General features: G+C 39.0%; 1 protein-coding gene across 2 annotated transcripts in view; it reads left to right on the top strand.

Moving 5' to 3' along the window:
• Positions 1-22,005, top strand: part of KLHL2 (kelch like family member 2) — a 113,519-nt gene that overhangs the window by 29,239 nt on the left and 62,275 nt on the right. Inside the window, exon 4 of one of the 2 annotated variants that reach the window (XM_032465504.1) lies at positions 10,832-10,953. The exons of the other annotated variant lie outside the window; for it this stretch is intronic. Within the exon in view, the coding sequence (XP_032321395.1) occupies positions 10,832-10,953 (122 nt within the window). The remainder of the gene's footprint in view (positions 1-10,831; positions 10,954-22,005) is intronic. 2 annotated transcript variants of the gene reach the window in all.

The raw sequence follows: 22,005 nt of genomic DNA, 5'->3' as shown, positions 1-22,005 counted from the left end.
TGTAACAAAATAGACAGCCCAGAAATAAATCCAAACTTATATGGGCAGTTAATCTCCAGCAAAGGAGGCAAGACTATACAAGGGGAATAGACTGTCTCTTCAATAAACGATGCTGGGAAAAGTGGACAGTTACAAGCAAACGAATCAAATTGGACTACTTTCAAACACCACACAGAAAAATAAACTCAAAATGGATTAAAGACTTAAATGTAAGACCTGAAACCATAAAACTCCTAGAAGAAAATATAGGCAACATATTCTTTGACATCGGTCTTAGCAATACTTTTTGCCTCTTTCACCTGAGGCAACAAAAGCAAAAATTAACAAATGGGATTACATCAAACTAAAAAGATTTTGCATAGAGAAAGAAACTATCAACAGAGACAGCTTACCAAATTTTAGAAGATTTTTTGCTAGTGAAATAGCCAATAAAGGATAATATCCAAAATATGCAAAATATACAAAGAACTCATACAACTCAATATCAAAAAGAAAAACCATTAAAATATGGGCAGAAAACTTGTACAGAGATTTTTCCAAAGAAGGCATACAAATAGCCAACAGACACATGAAAAGATAGCATCACTAGTCATCACGGAAATGCAAATCAAAACCACTATGAGATACTTCTTGAATAGCTATTTTCAAGAAGACAACAAATAACAAGAATTGGTGAGAAGGTAAAGAAAAGGGAACCCTTGTGCACTGTTAATGGGATTGTAACCTGGTACAGCCAGTATGGCAAATAGTATAGAAGTTTATATAAAAATTAAAAATAGAACTACCATATGATCCAGCAATTCTACTTCTGGGAAAATGAAAGCAGGAATTGGAAAGATTTGTTATACTAAAGACACTAGAGAAAACTACTAGAGCACATCAGTGAATTCAGTAAAATTGCAGGATACAAAAATCAATATACGGAAATCTGTTGTATTTCTACATACTAGCAATGAAATACCAAAAAAAGAAACAAAGGAAACAGTCCCATTTACCATCACATCAAAAAGAATAAAATACCTAGGAATAAACCTAACATGGGAGGCTAAAGACCTGTACTGGGAAAAGACACTAAAGGAAGAAACTGAAGACAACACAAACAGATGGAAAGATATACCTACTGTGTTGGAAGAATCAGTACTGTTACAATGACCATACACCCAAGACAATTTACAGAGTCAGTGCAACCCCTATCAAATTACCAATGGCATTTTTCGAAGAACTGGAACACAAAATTTTAATATTTGTATACAAACACAAAGGAGCCAGAATGTTTTAATCCTGAGAAAGAAGAACAGAGCTGAAGGACTCACACTCCCAGACTTGAGACTATACTACAAAGCTACAGTAATCAAAACAGTATAGTACTGGCACAAAAACAGACACATAAATCTGTGACCAGGACAGAAAGCCCAGAAATAAACCTTATGCTCAATTAATCTACAACAAAGGAGACAAGAATATATAATGGCAAAAAGACAGTCTCTTCAGTAAGTGGTGCTGGGAAAACTGGACAGCTACATGTAAAAGAATGAAATTAGAACATTCTCTAACACCATATACAAAAATAAACTCAAAATGAATTAAAGACCTAAATGTAAGGCTGGATACTATAAAACTCCTAGAGGAAAATATAGGCAGAACACTCTTTGATATAAATCACAGCAATATTTTTTTTTTGATCCATCTACTAGAGTAATGGAAATAAAAGCAAAAATGAGCAAATTGGGGTGAGTGGGGAGGGTATAGCTCGAGTGGTAGAGCGCACGCTTGGCACGCACAAAGTCCTGTGTTCAATCCCCAGTACCTCCACTGAAAAAAAAAATTTTTTTAATTTGTACTAGTTAGAGCATCATTAGATCCAGAGAAACTTCCAAATATCAATGTCCAATGAAATAAAAGTTCCATTTAAAAAAAAAAAAAGAACAAATGGGACATAATTAAACTTAAAAGCTTCTAAAAAGCAAAGGAAACCATAAAGTGAAAAGACCACCTATGGAATGGGAGAACATATTAGCAAACAACTGACAAGGGATTAATTTCCAAAATATACAAACAACTCATACAGCTTAATCAAACAAACAAACAAACAAACAAAAATCACAAACAACCCAATCAAAAAATGGGCAGAAGACCTAAATAGACATTTTTTCAAAGGAGCCATACAGGTGGCCAACAGGCACAAGAAAAGATGCTCAATATCACTAATTATTAGAGAAATGCAAATCAAAACTGCAGTAAGGTATCACCTCACACCAGTCAGAAATGGCCATCATTCAAAAGTCTACAAATAACAAAGAGTGAAGAGGGTATGGAGAAGAGGGAACCCTCCTACACTGTTGGTGGGAATGTAAATTGGTGAAGCATCTGTAGAAAACAGTATGGAGGTTCCTTAAAAAACTAAAAATAGATTTATCATATGATCCAGCAGTCCCACTCCTGGGCATATATCTGGAGAAAACTAATTCAAAAAGGTATATGCACCCCAAGATCATACAGCACTATTTACAATAGCCAAGACGTAGAAGCAACCTAAATGTCCATCAACAGATGAATTAATAAAGAAGGTGTGATATGTATATACAATGGAATACTGCTCAGCCATAAAAAAGAATGAAATAATGCCATTCGCAGCAACGTGGATGACCCCTCACCTTTCAGCCTGTTGCAGTCTTGCTGTTGCTGAACTGAGTTGAATAACCAAGAACATAGGAGAGATTGTAGAGGGCTGTGAGCCAAGTGGGCAAATGATTTGAGGAGGTGCCTTTAGCTGAGGCTGATCTGAAACATCAGTACTAATAAAGTAGGGCTAGTTCAATTTTTATGTCCTGGGTTCACTTCCGCTCTCGGTTTACATCTTATTTATTACTCCTGGAGACTTTTCTAACCAGAATCTCTAGGTTTGCAAAAAAGAGCATTTGATCTGGTTTGTCTTGGCCTAATTTTGCTTTAGGAATTTAGAGATTCCCTAGTAAAGTGCTGACCCTGTAAGCAGCCTTCCTTCAGGTGACACTGTTACTGCCGCTTCCTTGTCGGAATGACTGGGTCTTTGGGATCGTCATTCACATCAGTCTGCTCCTCAGTTCCCCATCTGGAAAATGGGGATGATAATATTACTTACTTCTCAGGACTTTTGTATAGATGAAGTGAGATTATATATGTAAATATTTTAGCCCTTTACTTGGCACATGGAAAATGTTTAATTAATGTTGGCAGTAATTATCATGGTCATCCTTATTTTTTTAATCCTCAATTCCAAAATGTCTTCATATTGTAGGAATAAAAGATTGAAAAAGTCTTAAATTAGACTTTTGTTTGTATTTTATTTTCCACATTTAGAAAAATGTAGTGATTGAACTTACATATAAAACAGAAACAGACTCATAGTCATAGAATACAAACTTGTGGTTGCCAGGGGGGAATGGGGTGGGAAGGGACAGACTGGGAGTTTGCAATTTGTAGATACTGACAGGTATATGTAGAATAGATAAACAAGTTTATACTGTATAGCACAGGGAAATATATACAAGATCTTGGTGAAAAAGAATGTGATAGCTCATGGTGAAAAAGAATGTGACAATGAATATATGTATGTTTATGTTTGAAAAATTGAGCTCTACACTGGAAATTGACACAACATTGTAAACTGAGTATAACTCAAAAAAATTAAATTAAAAAAAAAGTAGTGATTAACTTAAAGTGACAAGGTCAAGGTTAGTTTTCTTTCCCTTCAAGAGGTAGCACTTAGAGAGTCTCCAAACTACTTGAGCCGTAGACATCCAGAGACATGGATGCTTGGAGATAGGAGATCTTATTTAATATGTCTTTATTTTTCTTCTCTATTTCCTTTATAATCTAAACTACATTTCAATTTTCCTCTCTTCTTTTTTTTTTATTTCTTTCTAATGGCTCTCACCTCTTTATGTTTTAGCTGACATGCAATTTGTGAATAAATGCGTTTTGCCTAATGATGGGAATTAGGCCCTGAAGATGTTTTGGTTCTATAAGGATTCCTAGGTATCTCAGTTAACTAATGGATGGGTCCTTGTAGTTCATCCTGCTTCTGCCTGAGAGTGCTAGGTCAGATCTTAGACTGCTGTGCACTAAGGTAGATGCAAAATAGGGGTACTGTGTTAATTTCTGACACATATAAACGTGAATTGAGTACCTCAGGTGTGATTTTTTTTTTTACAACTTTATTGAGGCATATTTTACATAGGATCTCCCCATTGTAGAGTTTAGTGATTTTTAGTAAATTTACTGAGTAGTACCACCATCACCGTAAATCAACTTTACAACATTTTTACTCCCACATAATATTTTTGAGGTTCATCCATGTTGTAGTGTGTATCATCAGTTTGTTCCTTTTCATTGCTGAATAGATTCCATTGTGTGAACGTGGCATATTTGGACTATCCATTTATCAGTTGATCCATTTATCATTTAGGTTGTTTACAGTTTGGGGCTCTTATGAATAATGCTGCTGTGAACATTCCTGTGCAGTTCTTTGTGTCGACCAATGTTTTTATTTCTCGTGGTGGTAGATACCTATGAGTGGAATTCTTGGGTCATATGATAAATTTATATTTAAATTTTTAAAAATTGCTATGCTATTTTCCCAAGTGGCTACACTGTGGCTACACTGTTTTACATTCCTACAGTCACGTGTGAGTTCCCATTTCGCCACATCCTTGCCAACACTTGTTACTCTCTGTTTTTGTTTTTTCTTTCAATTGTAGTCATTCTAATGGGTGTGAAATGGCATCTCTTATAGTTTTAATTTGCATTTCTCCAGATGACGAAAGATGTTGAGCATCTTTCATGTGCTTGTTAGGCTAGACTTTATGGTTCTTCAGCATGAGAAGCTGTTTACCTTTCTGGCAATCTTTGTAATTTTCTTCTTTTGAATCCACTAAATGGTCTACAGATCAGCAGAGAATAGGTAAAGAAGATATGAAGGTTTCGTCTAGGTGGTTTAGTGTGCATGTATTTATTTAAGATTTGCTGGGCTGTGAGCCTGTTGTGTCTTTCTGTTTTCCTGGTCTGAAAACTCTGTTATAGTTATATTATCTGTCATAAACAACATGGTTCAGGCCACAAGTAGACCTTGGCACACTCTGTCATGCCGCGATGTTTGTGTCTTCTTGCTCAGTGATAAGCAGTAAACACAAGTGTTTGCTGTGGCACAGGGCACGCTGCACTCCTGTGCCCCGTGACTCACCTGCTAGGAAGTGCGGCTCTACAGATGTTCTTTCTGGCCCTTGTTTTTCATCTCCTGTAAGCTGTAGGTGAATTTTTTATTCAAATTAAATCACCTAAAAAAGAATTCTGTTACTCATCGTAGTTTGAAGTTTTACGGTAGAGAAGGCGGTGAAAAGTAATTCTGTGATGTAGTCACAGGCTTTTTTGTGAGTTATGGGCCAATTTAGATCAAGGCCAGGTTGTTTAACTGTACTTGAGAAAGAATATGTCGAATTGGGTTCCTGTGTTTTTAAATGACTTGTTTGTTTGCAAATGTGGCCGTTTTCCTTAAATACATTGGCAGCTTCTTTGGTGCCACTGGCTAAAATATCTGAAATCTAGTGGGTAATACTGAATTTTTATTTTTACTCTTCTTTTCTAAGGGGGCTTTTGGAATACTTTCTTTTGTCATATTGAACATGATTTAGTAAGGTAGATTAAAAAAGGAAAAGATGGATTATCATTTGATTAAGATGTGAGAGTTTTAAAAAGTTGTGTGCATGTTGTATTTGTCTAAGATTCATGCTTTCCTTCATCAAGGGGCACTTGTTGAGCATCTTCTGTATGCTATGCATTATCCTAGGCTTTGGGGAGAGGAGGAAAGGTTAGACAGAGAGGAAACATAAAGAAAAGATAGTTTTCTCTTATCACTGACTCCTGTGAAGGACATTAAACAGGGCAGTACTGCACATAAAGTGCGTAACTGAGAATGCGTTAGTCTGCATATAACAGGAAACACCCCTTAACTGGTTTTAATAGCAAGGAAATATATTCTCTCATAACTCCAAAACAGGCTGGGCACCAGTCATGATCGGATCGTCAGGGAACCTCTTCCTGTCTCGCTACCTGCTGTCCTCAGTAAAAATTTTATCCTATGGTTGCTTCCCTTCCTGAATGCAAGTTGCCTACCAGAGAGGACCCGGCATCTCGAGGAGGGAGGGGCATTGTCTCTCTCTTATTTTCTTTGAGACCTGGGAGACCTTTCCCAGAAGTTACTCAAACTAGACCCAAACTGGCAGGTAATGCATTTATCATGTTTGCCTTAGATCAGGTGAAGAGTTGGGAAATTATGTACCAAGCCACCATAGCCAGGGGCTGGCAGGGGCATTCAGGCCAGCTTGCCAGAATAAAGATACCTGTGTGTTGGTGGCTTCTTTGTGACTTAAGACTAATAACAAACGAAAGGACAGTAATGAGTAGAGCAGATGACCAAAGGAACTTGAAGAGTAATGGAACAAAATTTTATAAACGTAGCTGTAAATTTGTCATTCAGTTCTTAGGGTTTCAGAATATTATAAAGGCTACTATATTATATTTTTATAATTTTTTCCAGATATTTTTATGTACTAAATAATAACTGAAATTGGAATCATATGAAATTTTTATTGAAATGATCTTAGGATTTGCCCTCCTAAACCTGTTCACTGTTTAGAACTTCAGAATGGGTAAATAAAGTCACCAGTTTGTGCTGGGCTTCAGGAGTCCTGGTCCTTGGGGTGGAAATGTTTCTATCCATACAGATGTCCATAAACTTTTACAGTTTGGAGGACTTCATTCTTTTGTCAAAAAAAAGTAGGGATGGTGCAGTGTTCACCAGTGAAGTGCTTCCTTTGCTCGGCATGAATAGTGCGTGTTCAGTACATGTTTGCTGATCCAAATCCTTTGGAGCTAGGCTACCCATATTCAAGACTAATTTAAGTGTTACTGTGCTAAGTCAAGATGCTACATTTTGAGTTGGCACTTGTGTTACTTTTCATTCTTCTGATCTTTCACTCGTCCAGCCAGTACGTATGGGGTATCTACTATATGTCAGGCACTGTGGGTAAGACAGAAGTCATGCCTGTCCTCAGGGAGCTGGGGGGATCCAGGTGGGGAGAATCAGGTATTATTATGACAGAGTGGATTTGTAAAAGATCCCCTTGGGTGAGAGCCTAACCCAGTCTTGGGTCATCAGCAAGTAAGGCTACCTAGAGAGGTTCCAGCTGAATCTTGAAGAATATGTGGGGGTTGTCCGGGGGAATGAGGACACAAGGAGACAGACGATGAAGCGTGACAGAGCACCGAGGTAGGAAAAAACTGTGGAAAGTTCCTTCCTGAAGTATTTTTAAGGCTAGAAGTGAGGGGGGAAGGGCAGTGCAGGGGTGAGGAGGTGGGAGGTACAACTTCTGGGTGTTAAGATGGGCCACGAGGATGTATTGTACAACAGGGGAGATAGCCATCATTTTATAATAGCCGTAAATGGCGTGTAACCTTTACAAAATGTATAACAAAATTTTTAAAGTGACAAGAAACAAAGAAGACTAGAAGTAGGAGAGAGGAGGCTGAATAGCGAAGCACTGTGGGACATGGAAGGGGCCTGCATGCCTGGACCTGGAGCAGCTGAAGGCTCTTGAGTGCCACAGTCAGATGTGCGGAGTCCGGCCTGGAGGGAGGGAGGAGTTAGGAGGCGGCTGCGGGGGTGTTGGCAGCAGGTGGTGGGAGCCCGGGGGTGCAGCAGCAGAAGTGGGGAGAGGAGGTGAGGGGGCGATGTCTGTGTGGATGTCCCAGTTTAGCTTCAGAGTTCTGCATGAGCAAAAACACAAGGAAAAAACCTTCCTCCCGAGAGGGACTATAGGAAGTCAAAAATGTTACAAGATAAACTCTTTATAGTATCCTTGGGCATCTTTTTAAAATTCAGTATCAGAAATAAATCTCTATAGACACAGCAAAGGGGAGTAAGTAAAGTAACGCATAACAAATAAAATGAGCTCTGAATAGTCTTTAAACTCTCTTTAATATGTGTTTTGATTCTTAGTAGTTAACTAGAATTTCTAAACTGTGAACAGAATCTATGGCAAGCCATTTGTTTTTGTTACTATTTTTGTAAATTAATATGAAAAATAAAGATTAAAGCATTTTTAAAGCAGTATGTGATAGAGATTGAATTTGTTGAAAGTAGATGCAGTTTTCTGGGGAGAGAAACTATTAAAAATGACACATAAGGGATGTGTGAATCAGCACAGTGCATCTTCTAGCAACACCTTAGAACTGTAATATTAGACTGTTCGGCAGAGGACTGACAATTATTTTAGTCATATATGTAAAGTCAAGTCTAACTTGTTTTTGTCTAAGTCATAGCTAAGTCCTGAGGAGTGCATTCACTCCTTCAGAACTCAGTACGTGGTTTTGTACTTGTCTGGCCCTAGAGTTGAATTAGAGGGGCCTTCTCTAAAGTCCAAGTGAGAATTACCAAGGTGTCTTCACTTTTGGCACAAAAGAGCTTTCAGATCCCATCTAATTACAAGATCCAGAGAGAGTAGGACAGAGGGAGGTGTTTTATATGCAGATGAAGAATTATATTCCCATGTTCCTTGACCCTGCTTTTGTCCCCTCTTTTCTTTAAGTTTCCTCTCCTTGAAAGAACAAACATGCTCCGGCAGCGGACACATAACGCAGTCCCTTGTCTTCCTGCTGTATAGGCACAAAACAGGAGCCTGTCATTAACTTTCTCTCTTCCTCCGTAATACCTGTTCCCCCTCCAAAGTAGCACAATAGTTTCTCAGGTATTTTAGCTCTTAGAACAGCTTCTTTCTGAGATCTTGTCAGAGATAACGTCCAGGGAAGCATGCAGTTAAATATACATCACCATTATTATTTCTCTCCTCCCAAGGTTTGTGTCTGCAAAGGAATTTTGTGTAATTATGGATTCCTATAGGCTTTTCAGATAGTTTATGGTCACTGACAGTGCACTGTACTTGAAAAAGAAACTTTCAAAAAATCTTGAGGCCATTGTGTTTTTTCTACCAGGCAGTGCTGATTATGGTGAAGGTGAGGTATGGTGGCATTGTTTTTCATGCTGCTTTTATCTTTGAAACCGAATGAATGTAGAACTAAACCTAAACCTTTTTGCTAAGGTGTCTGTTAGCACTCAACATTATTTTTAGACTGCCTTGATTTTATTTTATCTTATTTATTAATTTACCTTTTTATTGAACTACAGTCAATTATAATGTGTCAATCTCTGGTGTACAGTGCAGTGTCCCAGTCCTGCATATACATACATATGTTGTTTTCATATTTTTTTCCATTAAAGTTTATTACAAGGTATTGGACTTAGTTCCCTGTGCTATACAAAAGAAACTTTAAAAAAAAAATCTATTTTTATATATAGTGGCTAACATTTGTAAGTCTCAAACTCCCAAATTTATCCCCTCCCAGCCCCTTTCCCTGGTAACCATGAGATTGTTTACTAAGTCTGTGTAGATGGCCTTGATTTTAATTGAAATTTTCTTTCCCCATTTAGTTGCTTATGTCTCTCTATTTCTTGGGTCATTTTACATTGTCCACACACATGTGTCCAAAGCTGCTTCTTACTCTCCCTAAATCCCCTAGGTTTAGAGGCCATCCCTTCTCTTTTCTGCTTCCCCATTTCTTTCCACAAGAGAGGATCATATTTATGACCCCTGAATGCTTAATTAGTTCTGTGGGTATCAGGAGGGAGGTCTCGCACCACTTGGTAGCAGGCAGTGATGTAGAAGGGCACCTGGCTTTAGTAGTAAATGCTGGGGTGGAAAGGACTTCAGGATGAAATTGCCACAGATGACAAATAGGAACAGAACTCCAGTGGGAGGCCCGTTGCTTTGGACATTGACTCATTGGCTTTTGTCTTGTATTCCTTCAGCATCTTACGTAATCTGTGTTCTGTTTCCTGCCAGAGAAGCCCATCCTCCCTGAGGGCGGGGCCTCTGAATGCAGCACCCCAGCAGCACGGACATGGTTGGGAGTGAGCACTGTGAACCTGGGGGCTCTCTTCACCAACTCATTGCATTTGGCCGAAGGGGGTGACTCCGTGTTCTAGTCTTGAGTAGAAATTTGAAAGGAACAGAAACTGCTCAAAAGCATTGTCTATTGGAAAAAAAAAAAAAAAAAGCACAGCCTGAAAGTTGAGATTTATGTTTTATTTGACAGACTTGCTGAGGACTTAAACCCAGGAGACAGCCTCTCAGATCACTCTGAGGGAGGAGCCAGGATAGGAGTTTTTGCAAAAACAAACAAACAAACAAACAAACAAAAAAACCCAGGTAGTCAGAACATCAAAAGATTACTGTTAATTAAAGAAAAACCAGACATCTCAAGTTGTTGAATTTAGCACTTTTTTACGTATGGGAAGATGCAAGAGTCTGGGCTCATTGAAATCATTCCTTTGATGTGCACCTTAACTAACTTGGGCCAGTGTCCTGTGGGTTTTTTTTTTCCCCATCCTGAATTCCCTCAGGGGTGGGAGGAGGGGTGGCTGCAGTGGCTGATGGCTTGATGGCCACAGCATCCTTTGTTTACTGGTACGGCAGGCGAATGGAGGGCATGTAATGCCACGGGTGTGAGAACTCATGCGGTTGGACCTGTGGCACGTTCATCAGGGTGATGTGATTTTCAGGTATAAGTGGGTAACAGAAGTACTTCGTGTGGTTTGCTCAGGTAAGCTTTTAAGAGATGTGGGGGGGATGCTGTAGGCCTGCGACGTGGCTGATTGTGGTGCCCAGGCCGCCTGCCTGGGCCTTGGTCTTCCCACCGAGCTTCTGCTGCGGCCTCAGCCTTGCTTCTTGTGTTTTAGGTGAGATGAGTGAGAGCCGAGCAAAGAGAGTTCGAATCAAGGAGGTGGACGGCTGGACCCTGAGGATGCTGATTGACTATGTTTACACGGCAGAGATTCAGGTGACAGAAGAGAATGTGCAGGTAAGTGTGACACCTCATACCCCTTGGTTCTTCACACAGGCCAGTGTTCTAATGCAAAAGAGCACACGCCTACATGGACACCTTGTACCAGAGTAGTAGAATCTGTTGTCAAAACTGTGTTTCTAGGAGGCATTTAGAAGATTCTAGCTTTTTAATAATGTTCCTGATTTCAGTATCTTTACTCTTAAAGTTCTAAGATTCTAATCTTTTAGTTCCCTGAATGATGCTTGTTCTTTTATGAAGACGTGGTCATGTTCATTTATAACTACTGGTCAGTGCTGCCCACATTTTCCTTTATTCTCCAGAAGGTTAAGTCTGTAAAGGGTGCTTTTGATGCCAACAGCCTTTACTTCTTATATTATTTCAGTGTCTTCTATTAGTGATTTTAGAGTTTAGCTAAAATTTGACATTGCATCTCTTTTACTTTCCATAAGGAACAAATGTTATACATATATATGATGTAAATGTTTAAATAATACAGGTGTATTTGGAGTAGGAAGTGAAAGCTCCTCTTTATTTTATTTTTAATATTTTATTTATTATTGTGTTATTTAATTATTTTATTTTGGTGGGGGCAGTAGTTAGGTATATTTATTTTTGGAGGAGGTACTGGGGATTGAACCCAGGACTTCATGCATGCTAAGCATGCAGCTCTACCACTTGAGCTATACCCTCCCCCCTGAAAATCCCTCTTTAAAACAGTTCTTCTCTTCACACGCACCCATCCCATGCTCTTTGGTTCACTCTCTTCCTCAGAGGGTAGCCTCTGTTATCTGTTTGGTGTTAATCTTTTCAGACCGTTTTCTGTGCAGTTATACACACACACAGACAGAATTTTCTTGACATAAGTATATTTTTACTATACCCATGCTTTGTAACTTGCTTTTGTCCCTGAACAGTGTCTTAGAGTTCTTCCCATGTCAGTACCTCTGGATCTAGCTCATTCTTTTGTGTGGTATACCACATGTTAATCAGGGTGTATGAGTTTTCACCTTGACAAAAATGCTGCACTGAATGTACATTTTTATATTTGCATCCAAATATTTCATGGGCTAGATCCTCAAAATGTAATTGGTAGATCAAAAGGTACATGCATGTTTTAATTGTTGATAGATATGCCAAATTACTGTCTAAATGTTTGTATTTATTTATACTCCTTCTGGTAGGTAGACTGTGTTTTGAGGACAGTAAAAAGAACTAGAACTAACTTCTTAAAAGATAATCTCTAGGCGGGAGGGTATTCGCTCAAGTTGTAGAGCATGTGCTTAGCATGTGCGAGGTCCTGGGTTCAATCTCCAGTACCTCCATTAAAAAAGAAATTAAATAGATTAACCTAATCCTCCCCCCCCCCCAAATAAAAGAAATAATCTCTAAATTCCACTTGGACAAATAGGATATTGTGGGGTTCAATCTTTTGTCCCTTGTAATTAGTTGAAATGTGCTCCCAAATATTTGAATTTGGAGACTAAAATCTTTGCACTGTAACTTATTAAGGCATGCTGTTACTAAACCTTAAAACTGGCAGTGGTGAAGCCTCCTGGTGATCTTTCCTAGATGGCTTCAGGTAGCCTCTGCTTGGAAGTCCCATTCATGAGGCAGAGCATTTGAAAAACCTTGGTTGATACTGAAGTCGTGTGCAAAGGTGGGAATCAGACACTAGGTGAACTTTTTTTAACAGGGAGGAAAATGATTGGTACATGTCATCTCGCTCTGGTCTTTTCTGTACAGTTACACTGTTTGCTGGATTCTGGGCTTTGTTTTCGACAAGACCCTTATCTTGGGTTTCTTGTTCCTTTTTATTCATTTGAGTGCATGAGTGTCATTGTGCCCTATATCTGATTTTCTGTAAATGCATTTCTGATTGGATTCTTTGATTCATATAATGCATCACATGGGGGGATATTGCAAAAGATGAAGGTTTAAGAGACTAAACTGTGAATTCAGCCCTGACTGCTGTTTGTAGTAGATCTTGCGGTGGAGACATTGACCTGTGAGGATCTGGGAGAACGCCTCTCATGTTTCTTTTAATAACAACCACAGTTCAGTCCTGAAGTGTTAGTCATCACAGCCTCTCAGAATACCTCTTGCCGTGCTAATTTGCGTTTTGTGTGTATTGCTAGCTCTTACAGGAATACATTCAAAAGGTTGTATTTGGCAGACTCCTTAAATGTTTAACATTCACATTGTTTTTTGTTATTTTTTAGGAAGAGGGATGTTCTTCAGTATAGGAGTATCTTGGTATATGAGGCCTTATTTTGTACTCCATTGAAAAACACTTGTTTGGAAAAGTCATTTGGAAATAAAATTCATTAAAATAAGCTACCTTTTCCATAAGAAGTATTTTTCAGTGAAATACAAAATAAGGGTTTACCCAAGATACACCAGACTGCTCTTTTGTCTATTTTGTGTATTTTTGTCTGTCTGTACTTTGTTAAATCTTTCTTCTGAGTGCTGTTCACCTTAAGGAAAGGAGTGGTTTTAGGGAGGAACCTGGTGTTCTTCTTAATGTGAAGCTAAAGTTTAAAATGGCCCCAACTAGAAGCCTGCTCTGGGTGTATCTGCCTTGTGAGCTCTGACTGTGAGGGCAGAACTCTCTGTAGTTCAAAGGTATATTGTTGTAGGTCGATTTTCTCAGTAGATCTAGAATCTCAGTTACTTGTCAGGTAACCTCCCTTTTTGTTAAGTTTCTGTTTTAGTAGTGAAGAACAGTTTTAGGATAGCAGGTGTCTTACCCTTTTACTTTGTGTTTGCAGGTTTTTATGTAGGATCATAGTGCCAGAGAATGCTGAGGTCCAGCTGTCTTAGAGTCAGTTGGTGACAGAACAGGACCGTAACAGAACAGGACCGTAACATTCGTTTCCATGATTCCCAGTTTAGGGTGCCTTCTGTGATACTATACAGTCTCCTTATTGTACAGATTTAAAAAATATATGTATAATAACTATTTGAAGTGAAGATTGTTGACTTTGAGTCAGAATGAGGGAATGAAGTAATTTTTCAAATTCTTAACTCTAAAGAAGGAACAACTGACACTGTGTTATATAAGTAACGGCTTTAATTCTTGGCTGTTTAAGATTTCCTTTTTTTTTTTTTTTTTCTTTTGGTGTTGCTGTTGTTTTTTTGTTTAGGTTTTCAAACTTTGGTTGGAGTTTGGATATTTGCTTTTAATTATGGGAAAGTTGGGGAACAATTTGAGCCAAATGAATTTATTTATTTTTTTAAGGAGAATACGTATCTTACCATGACCGCACTTTCAATTGAACTTTTTTTGTTGTTGCTATTGAATAATTTAAATTACTTGTATTTAAAGTTTCCAGTCCCGTTTCATAAACTTCATAGATCTGGGAACAGAGAAAATAAAGCCAAAGGCTATCATAAAAGTAGGCCTTGAGACTTTTTTGGGGTCATGGCCTTCTTTGAGAAGCTGATGAAAAACTATGGGCCCTTTTCCAAATCAAGTGCACATAAGCTTATATGCACAAAGTTCTGCATGCCCTTTCAGAGAATTTATGTACTTTGTTGTTCCCTCCCCAGTCCTCCTGCCAACCCCCCCCCCCCCCCCGTTAAGAATCCTTTACTGTCTCTCTCTCCGTATGTATATATAAAAGGAGTTTCCACATGGGTTTATTTTCAGCTATGTGCTAGGCATTTTACATCTGTCTCATTTGATATTTACCATCATGTTAGACAGAAATTCCTCCACTTTGCAAATGAGGAAGCTCAAGAAGTTTAAGTAATTAGTTCAGCGTCACAGAGCAGCTATTGAGTTGTCATTAGTGTTGCTTATAAAGAAAGTTTGTACATTCAAGAATAAAAATACATTTATAACCAAAAATATTTTTTTCAATTTCCAAAAATTATTGAAGATTTCTTCTTCTTTTGTTTTGTTGATTAACATTTTGGAGAATCCTAAAGGATCTTGAATTTTTTAAAAAACATTTACTTCATTGCTAAATTTGTGGTTTTGTTACATGCATTTTTTACTTCTCAGTTTGTGGGCATTTGTTTTGGCTTGCTAAAAGTAGATAAGAGTTTTTCACTTGATGTAAGTGTGAAAAACAGAAGTAAGGCTGTTAATAGACAGTGCCAAGGTAATAAATGCTCTGATTCCAAAATTAATATGAGTGTTCATCCAGAAGTTCTTTCTGCATTAGAACTTTATCATCTCAGAATTTAAGAAGCATCTGATAATTTTGAATGGTTGGTTTTTAAACAATTCATGAAACTTATGTATTGCATAAACTGAAATTATTTTAGATAGAAAATCTCATCCCTTTAGAAAAGGAACAGAATTTGCACAAGAGTTTTTCAAAAGATAGTTAAAATTAACTATTGGTAATAAACATACCAGAGTGTGTAACACAAAGGCCATATGGTAGAAAATTCAGTTCAGTGTGTCTGTTTCCTTGGTGCTGTTGGGCAGGGTGTTTGTTGTTTGAGACCAGGAGTGCCAGCAGTGTGTCATTGTGTCGCCTTTTACCAGGAGGGCTCCTGAAAGCAGGGCATTATGGGAGGGTCTCCCACGGTAGGAGGCGCTCCCACGGTAGGAGGCCTGTGGATATGGTTGATCACTTAATCCAAAAAAGCCTGTTGAAGTAGAGAAACCGTTGAAAAAAGAGTACTTGTGTACCCTAGATATTTTATTTTAACCTGAAACATATAACTACAGTTGTAGGCCAGTCTTTTGTTGTGGAAGTAGGTCTGGCCAGCTGCGTGCAAAGCCCCGTGCTTTCCTTGCACGCGCCACACCGAACCACGCATCAGCTCTGACCTCCGGCACCTGAAAAGAAATCTCAATGCAAAGTCATCTTCGGATTATACACTTTCTCTTGTCATTCCTCATGTGTCTAATTTGATTAAAAAAAAGTTTTTTTGGTAACACATTGATCAAATTGTTCTAAAGTAACCAACTTGGTTTCCATAGAAAAGCTCTCTTTTTACACTCACATTTCCTTTATTTCCTTTGATTACACATATTTATTTAAATTATGTAATTTCACTAACCAGTGCAAGTGTCATAAACAGATTTGGGAGTAAATCTAACATGCATGGTCGGTAAGATGCAGCTCAGCTGGAGAGGCAGACACGGGCCAGCGTGTCTGTGTGCGGAGGGTGAGGGAGAGCTGGTCAGTCAGGCGAGCAGGTTAGGCAGAGGTTGGCAAGGGATGCTTTTGCTTTCCTTCTGCTTTGTGTAGATAAACATGGAAATGAGAATCCCGTTGATGGGTATTTATTTTTAAAATGGATATTGAAGACACCCTATCAGTTAAACAGTCATTGACAGAGTATCTGCTGGGTACTCGGGACTATGCTAGGTCCTGATGCTACAGAAAATAAACAGGGAACAACATATAATGAATACAGTATAGACTTAACAAACTGGATTTGAATCTTGGCTTTGCTATTTAAATACCATATGACCTTGTCCAAATTCTCTGAGCTTGATTTTCTTGTCTGAAAAAGGGGATGTAATTCTGTTCTTTCTTATATAAGAGCTTATGGGAACATGGTGATTAGATAACTGGTTTATGTGGATGGAGGTGAGATATGCAGGGATAAATTAGAAGCGTGCTTGGGATGGAGGCCTGAGCCAGAAATGAATGGGGCTAGGAGTAGGGGCGCTGGTCTAGAGGGGCAGGCACTCAGTAAATATTTTTTTAATTGAGGGTAGGATGCAATCCACATTAAAATGTTCAAGGGTGAGTGACCAGTTCAGGCTGAATGAGGTGCTGTAGGAGGCAGGGCAGCGGGAGTCTCCTGGTGGTGATGGCGGTGGCGGTACCTACTCTTAGGCTGATGACAGTCTCTGATCCACGGGTCACTGCCCTGAGTGAGCGGTGATTCAGGCCTACAGCTCCTGGGTTCTAGCTCGTCTGGAGGGAGGCTTGGTAAGGGCTAGGCAGTTGTAATACCCACAGCTGAGTAAGCTGGTTTGTGGAAAGCCTGTATTCCCCTTAGGGAACAGACAGCAAACTCAGAATTTGGGGCCATGCTCAGTCCCGTGGGGCTTAAGGGCTCACATTGTGGCTTGGTAAGCACGAGGGGGCTTTGGGGAGCACCCCACATTCAGAGCAGCGAGGTTACTTACAGACCACAATCACTGGTTAGGCTCCTAATAAACTTTGTAGTCTTGGTCAGGGTTAGTTTAGGACTGAATTGGACTGAACTTGAAGACGTAAGGCTTTTAAGGTCTGCAGCTAGACCAGGCTAGTTCAGATAAGGATTAGTAACCATTTTAGTGTTTTTTATGCATGGTTTGCTCTTTATGAATTCCAGTTTTCAGTAATAGTTCATTAAAATTTCCTGGAGCATCTGTTTTATGCCAGACAATGTTCCAGCCATTGGCAATGCAACATCAAGTAGACAGGCAAGACCCCTGTGCAGAGAGCTTCACAGCCTAGTACTTTACAGGTAGCAGGTGTTTCTAGTGACTGTGTATATGTGTGCAATATCCAGCGTGCATCATTCCTAGCATCTAGGTACCGAAGTAATAGAATTAGTAATCAGAGGATTAAGGAAGGTGTACCTCCCATAGATAAGGGAGGGCTCTAATGAACTACCATGGCACTGTCACACACACACCTCTAGTGATGGGAATATTGATTGAATGCCATCAAATCGAATGTCCCTCCACCCTGTGTGGCACCTGGAAAAACTGACAAATAACTGCTCTTCAGATGACCCATTTCTGCATATTTTGTATTCTGGTAGTTGCCTTTTCTGCCCTCAAGCACCTGAGAATGTGGCAGACTCTACCAGCCACAGTGGCTTACTGAGGCCAGGATTCCTACCAGAGGGCAGAGGGCTGAATGTTTTGAACTCTCGTCTGTCTCCATATGGAAATTGAGTAACATGGACCATTTTGCACCTTCTGTTAAAAGTAATTTCTTCTGACAGAGACCATAACTGTACACTTGATCATGGTGTAAGCTTGGTTACAGTCATGTCCCAGATCAACCCTTTAGTTACCTTGATTGAATGACTATTTTCTATTCTCAGCCACACATAGAGAAGTTGCCCAAGTACCAAAAGAGTTCAGGAGAAGGGTCATCTTCAGGGTGAACAAAACATCTGAGCAGGTTTGTGAATGCTTGCAGTGTCACCTTAGCAAAAAACTACTTAAGTGAGTGCATAATACTGCATATTTAAGTTATTACTGAACAACTCAGAACATAATAAGGAGCCCTTTGACTGGCTCTGCTAGAAAACTTCAGGGGCCAGTGGACTCTGGCTAGCTGTCCCATTAGAATTCAGAGCTCGAATCATGAATTTACCATTGACTTCAAGAGTGACCTTGAGTAAGACATTAATTTCTGTCTGTTTTGCAGCTATTAAATGAGGCCAGTAATGCTTTGATACCTCACAGGTTGCTGTAAAATGTCCCAGGCAGAGCTCGTAAACATATTAAAGTGCTCTATGAGTGTTACGCAGAAGTAAGAAATGGAACAGCAGTGAAAAGACTGGAGGCCATGAGGAAGAAGAGCTCACTGAGATTATTTGGGATCACTGGGTAAAAAATGCTTGTGTAATCTTTCCCTCACTTCATGTTCTCACTCTTTATATCAGGATATACATTTGTGACCCCCTCCACCCCAAAAAGATTCTTAGTTTGCTATAGATTTCTCTCTACCCGACAAGTCTTGTATATTTGGATTAGTGTGGAGACAGCCCTCTAGGGTGATTACTGTTTTATATCTTTAATTTAAAACAGCCTTCTGCATTGGTTTGACATGTGATGGCTGGAGATGCTTCTCCTAGCAGAGTCTGTGGAAGGCTTACTGTTTTTCCATTCAAGTTCTGTTTCTCATAAGAGATAGGGAGGAAGTTCTTTATGTCTGAAGGGTTTTGGCAGATGTGCATGGAAAACACAGATTAAAACTTAAAAAAAAATCTTGAATCAAACTTTCAGGATTAGTGGTTGTTTATGTCATAACAATGGAAATCCTATCATGGGAGTGAATTTATCTGACGTTCTAGTACCTGCAATTCTGTTAACCTAGTATTTTATCACTTTACCAGAATAGTGATAATTTTAGTTTATTATCATTAATAATATGATGAATGATGAATTTCTTTTACTGTAAAATTTAGTTATTTACAATTGAGTTTTTTGGGGGGGAGGCAGGTAATTAGGTTTATTTGTTCATATTTATTTTTAATGAAGGTACTGGAGGTTGAACCCAGGACCTCTGGCATGCTAAGCATGCACTCTTCTGCTGAGATATATACCCTCCCCACTACAATTAAGTTTTGATTTTAGTTGTATTTTATTATGCTTTAAGTTAGAGCTTGGTAATCCTCATAATTTTAATCAAAGTATTTGACCAGTTAGAACATCCATTTTTCAATCATGCCAGTTAAATTGTTTTACTCTATATAAGAGTACAGAATAGCTTATGTAGAATTTAATATGGAAGAAGCCACTGAGGTCAGCTACTCTGAGAAAATCTAGAGCTAGAACATCCTATAAAACTAGATGGACATCACACTTGAGGTGGTTTTTTAAGTTTTTGTTTGGAGAAAAGTTAGTTACTCCAGAAGAGTTAGTAATTACGTTATTTGTTGTGGCTTTATATCATTAAAATATATACTCTTTGAAGATGTCCAGACGTTTGAGTCATTTTGCAATTCGTGTTTTAAGTAGCTTCATGTGGAATATACAAGCTTGTTAATCTTGATGAACAAAAAACCGATTCTACCCTGATTATGAGTTAGCGTCTTATGAGCAGTGTTGAGTAGGGATGAGAAAAGTTAGAAATAAGTCAGAGTCCTTACCAGGTGGGTTTTGTTCCTGATCTGTGGTCTCTGCCTCGTGTTTAGGTTTGGAGCCTGTGTGGGGAGGTCGCATTTGCATCAGGCATGTTGCCAGTATCTTCTCACTTTTCATTGTCCAGCAGTAATTTAATTTGATCTTAACCTCTCTTTTTATATCAAGCGTAGGCTTTAAGAAACAAAGTTAGAAGATGTTGTATGAACATTGATTACAGACAGGGTTGAGATGAGAGAATGTAGAATAATTTCTGATGAAATATAGCATGTCCCTGAAAAGAACTGTTTGTCTAAGGAGTAAGAGTGTGTGGTGTGTATGTGTTTGAGAGAGACAGAGAGAGTGTGTGTGCATGCACGCACATGCATGTATGTGTCCTTTGACTTAGCATTATATTTGCAAAAAAAAAAAACCAAAAAAATTTTAAAAATTAGTAGTGGCCACTTCAGCCTTGAAAAAAATCCCATTGGAATAAATTTGGTAATCTTTGGGAGCCTCTGAATAATATGAATCAATTTGGAAAGGAGATGAAAAAGGAGCAGCATAGACGAAAAGTCAAGAAGGTAAGAGGGAGGAGAGGACAGAACAGGAAGGAGTGGGAGAGGAGGGAGTCTCCATATGACCCAGGTTTTTTTTTTTTGAAGATAGAGCTCTTGCTTAAAGCCTTACTCATTTTACTACACATGTCAAGTTGCTCCCCGTTAACTATTCTGTGATACCTACTTAACAGTGATGGTTGGATTAAGACGCCCCCATTTTTATCAACATTACAGATTTTGGAAGGAGGAAGAAATATTTGTTGGTGGAAGAATAATGAATCCTTGTTACCAAGGAGCTCTCAAATTGATCATATTAAGACTTTTTTCTTCATTTAAAAATGTTTGGTTTTCGGGCATGTTTGAATGAAAGTTTAATCCAATCCTGTATCCGTAATGGTTTGAATGGTTATTTTTGTGTAGACCAAGTGACTGACAGAAAAAGGAAACAATGAATGTAAACTATTTTGACAATTATATTTGGCAGTTAATTTGGTGATTATCATCCATAGTTGTAAATATTATCCATGCAGCACTTTTGAAAAGTCCCGGGTAGGGGGAGGGTATAGCTCAGTAGTAGAGTACATGCCTAGCATGCACAAGGTCCTGGGTTCAATCCCCAGTACCTCCATTTAAATAAACAAACAAACCAAATTACCTCCTCCTCCCCTCGAAAAAGGAAAGTCAGAGGTGTCCTTCGCCCCCCTGTATTAAGAGATATATATCTTCTGTTCTTTAACTGATTATCTTGGCCTCTTAAACTTGCTTAAATTTTAATTAAAACATGTTTTTGAGTCCTAATGATGGCACTTGTCAGTCCCTATTTTCTTCTTTAGATAGCGGGTAGATGCCTCAATCTCCAAAGGCTGATCTAATCGTTTAAATTCTGGTTTTGGAAGGTGGATGTGGAATCAGTGATGGTCTGTTCCCTAATTATTTGTGAAATTCTGAGGTTGTGCAGAGGAAGAATCTTGGAGGATCTGATGGAGATACAGAGGGGAGTGTTGACCTATAGGAGTGAAATGCATGTTCAGTTAGTTGAGAGAGCAGTAGTCGTGTTTTTTGACTTGTAGTCGTTTTAGAGTAGGGACTAAAGGAGAGGAGACGGAAGTGGATTAACTCTGATAAATAATAAGAGAAATAGAATAAAACATTCATTTTGGAAGAAGGGGCTACTGCCTTCCGTGTTCCAGTCACTTTGCAAAGTACTGACCTCGTTTAGTTTTTACAACATCGTGGACTGAGGGTTGTTTTTCACAAATCGGAGGATTGCAGCTCCGAGGGGCTAAGTGACTTTCTGGGGTTGCACAGCTGGGATGGCGCGTGCCCAGCCTTCAGGACCAGCATTCTCTGACTCTAGAGCTGGTGATACAGTTTCCATTCTCCATTCTCTTCCTACTGACTCCATTCTGCCCCTAAGGCTTTCCAGGAACTCAGTGACAGGTTGGGGCTTCACATCTACAGCTCCTGAGCCCTCTCGTGCCTGTGGACTTCAGACTCTGAGATCTGAAGACCCCTGTGAAGGCAGGAGTACTGGCACAATGGAGACTCCACGTGCCCCTACGAAATGTAAGCGCTGCCTCTTACAGTCCAGGCTCTAGGATGGCTGGTACATTTGTTCATTTTGTCACTGCCATATCCCTGGAACCTAGACTAGTGATTAGTGTTAGTTAGAAGCTTGATAAATATTAGTTAAATGAATAATGAGGGAATGTCTGTAGGATAAGCTGGCCCTGTTTGAGAACTAGA

The sequence above is a fragment of the Camelus ferus genome, chromosome 2, assembly GCF_009834535.1.
Source record: "Camelus ferus isolate YT-003-E chromosome 2, BCGSAC_Cfer_1.0, whole genome shotgun sequence".
In the NCBI taxonomy this organism is placed as follows: Eukaryota; Metazoa; Chordata; class Mammalia; order Artiodactyla; family Camelidae; genus Camelus; species Camelus ferus.
The sequence above is the reverse complement of the archived record's forward strand: the minus strand, read 5'-3'. Positions and strand labels throughout refer to the sequence as shown.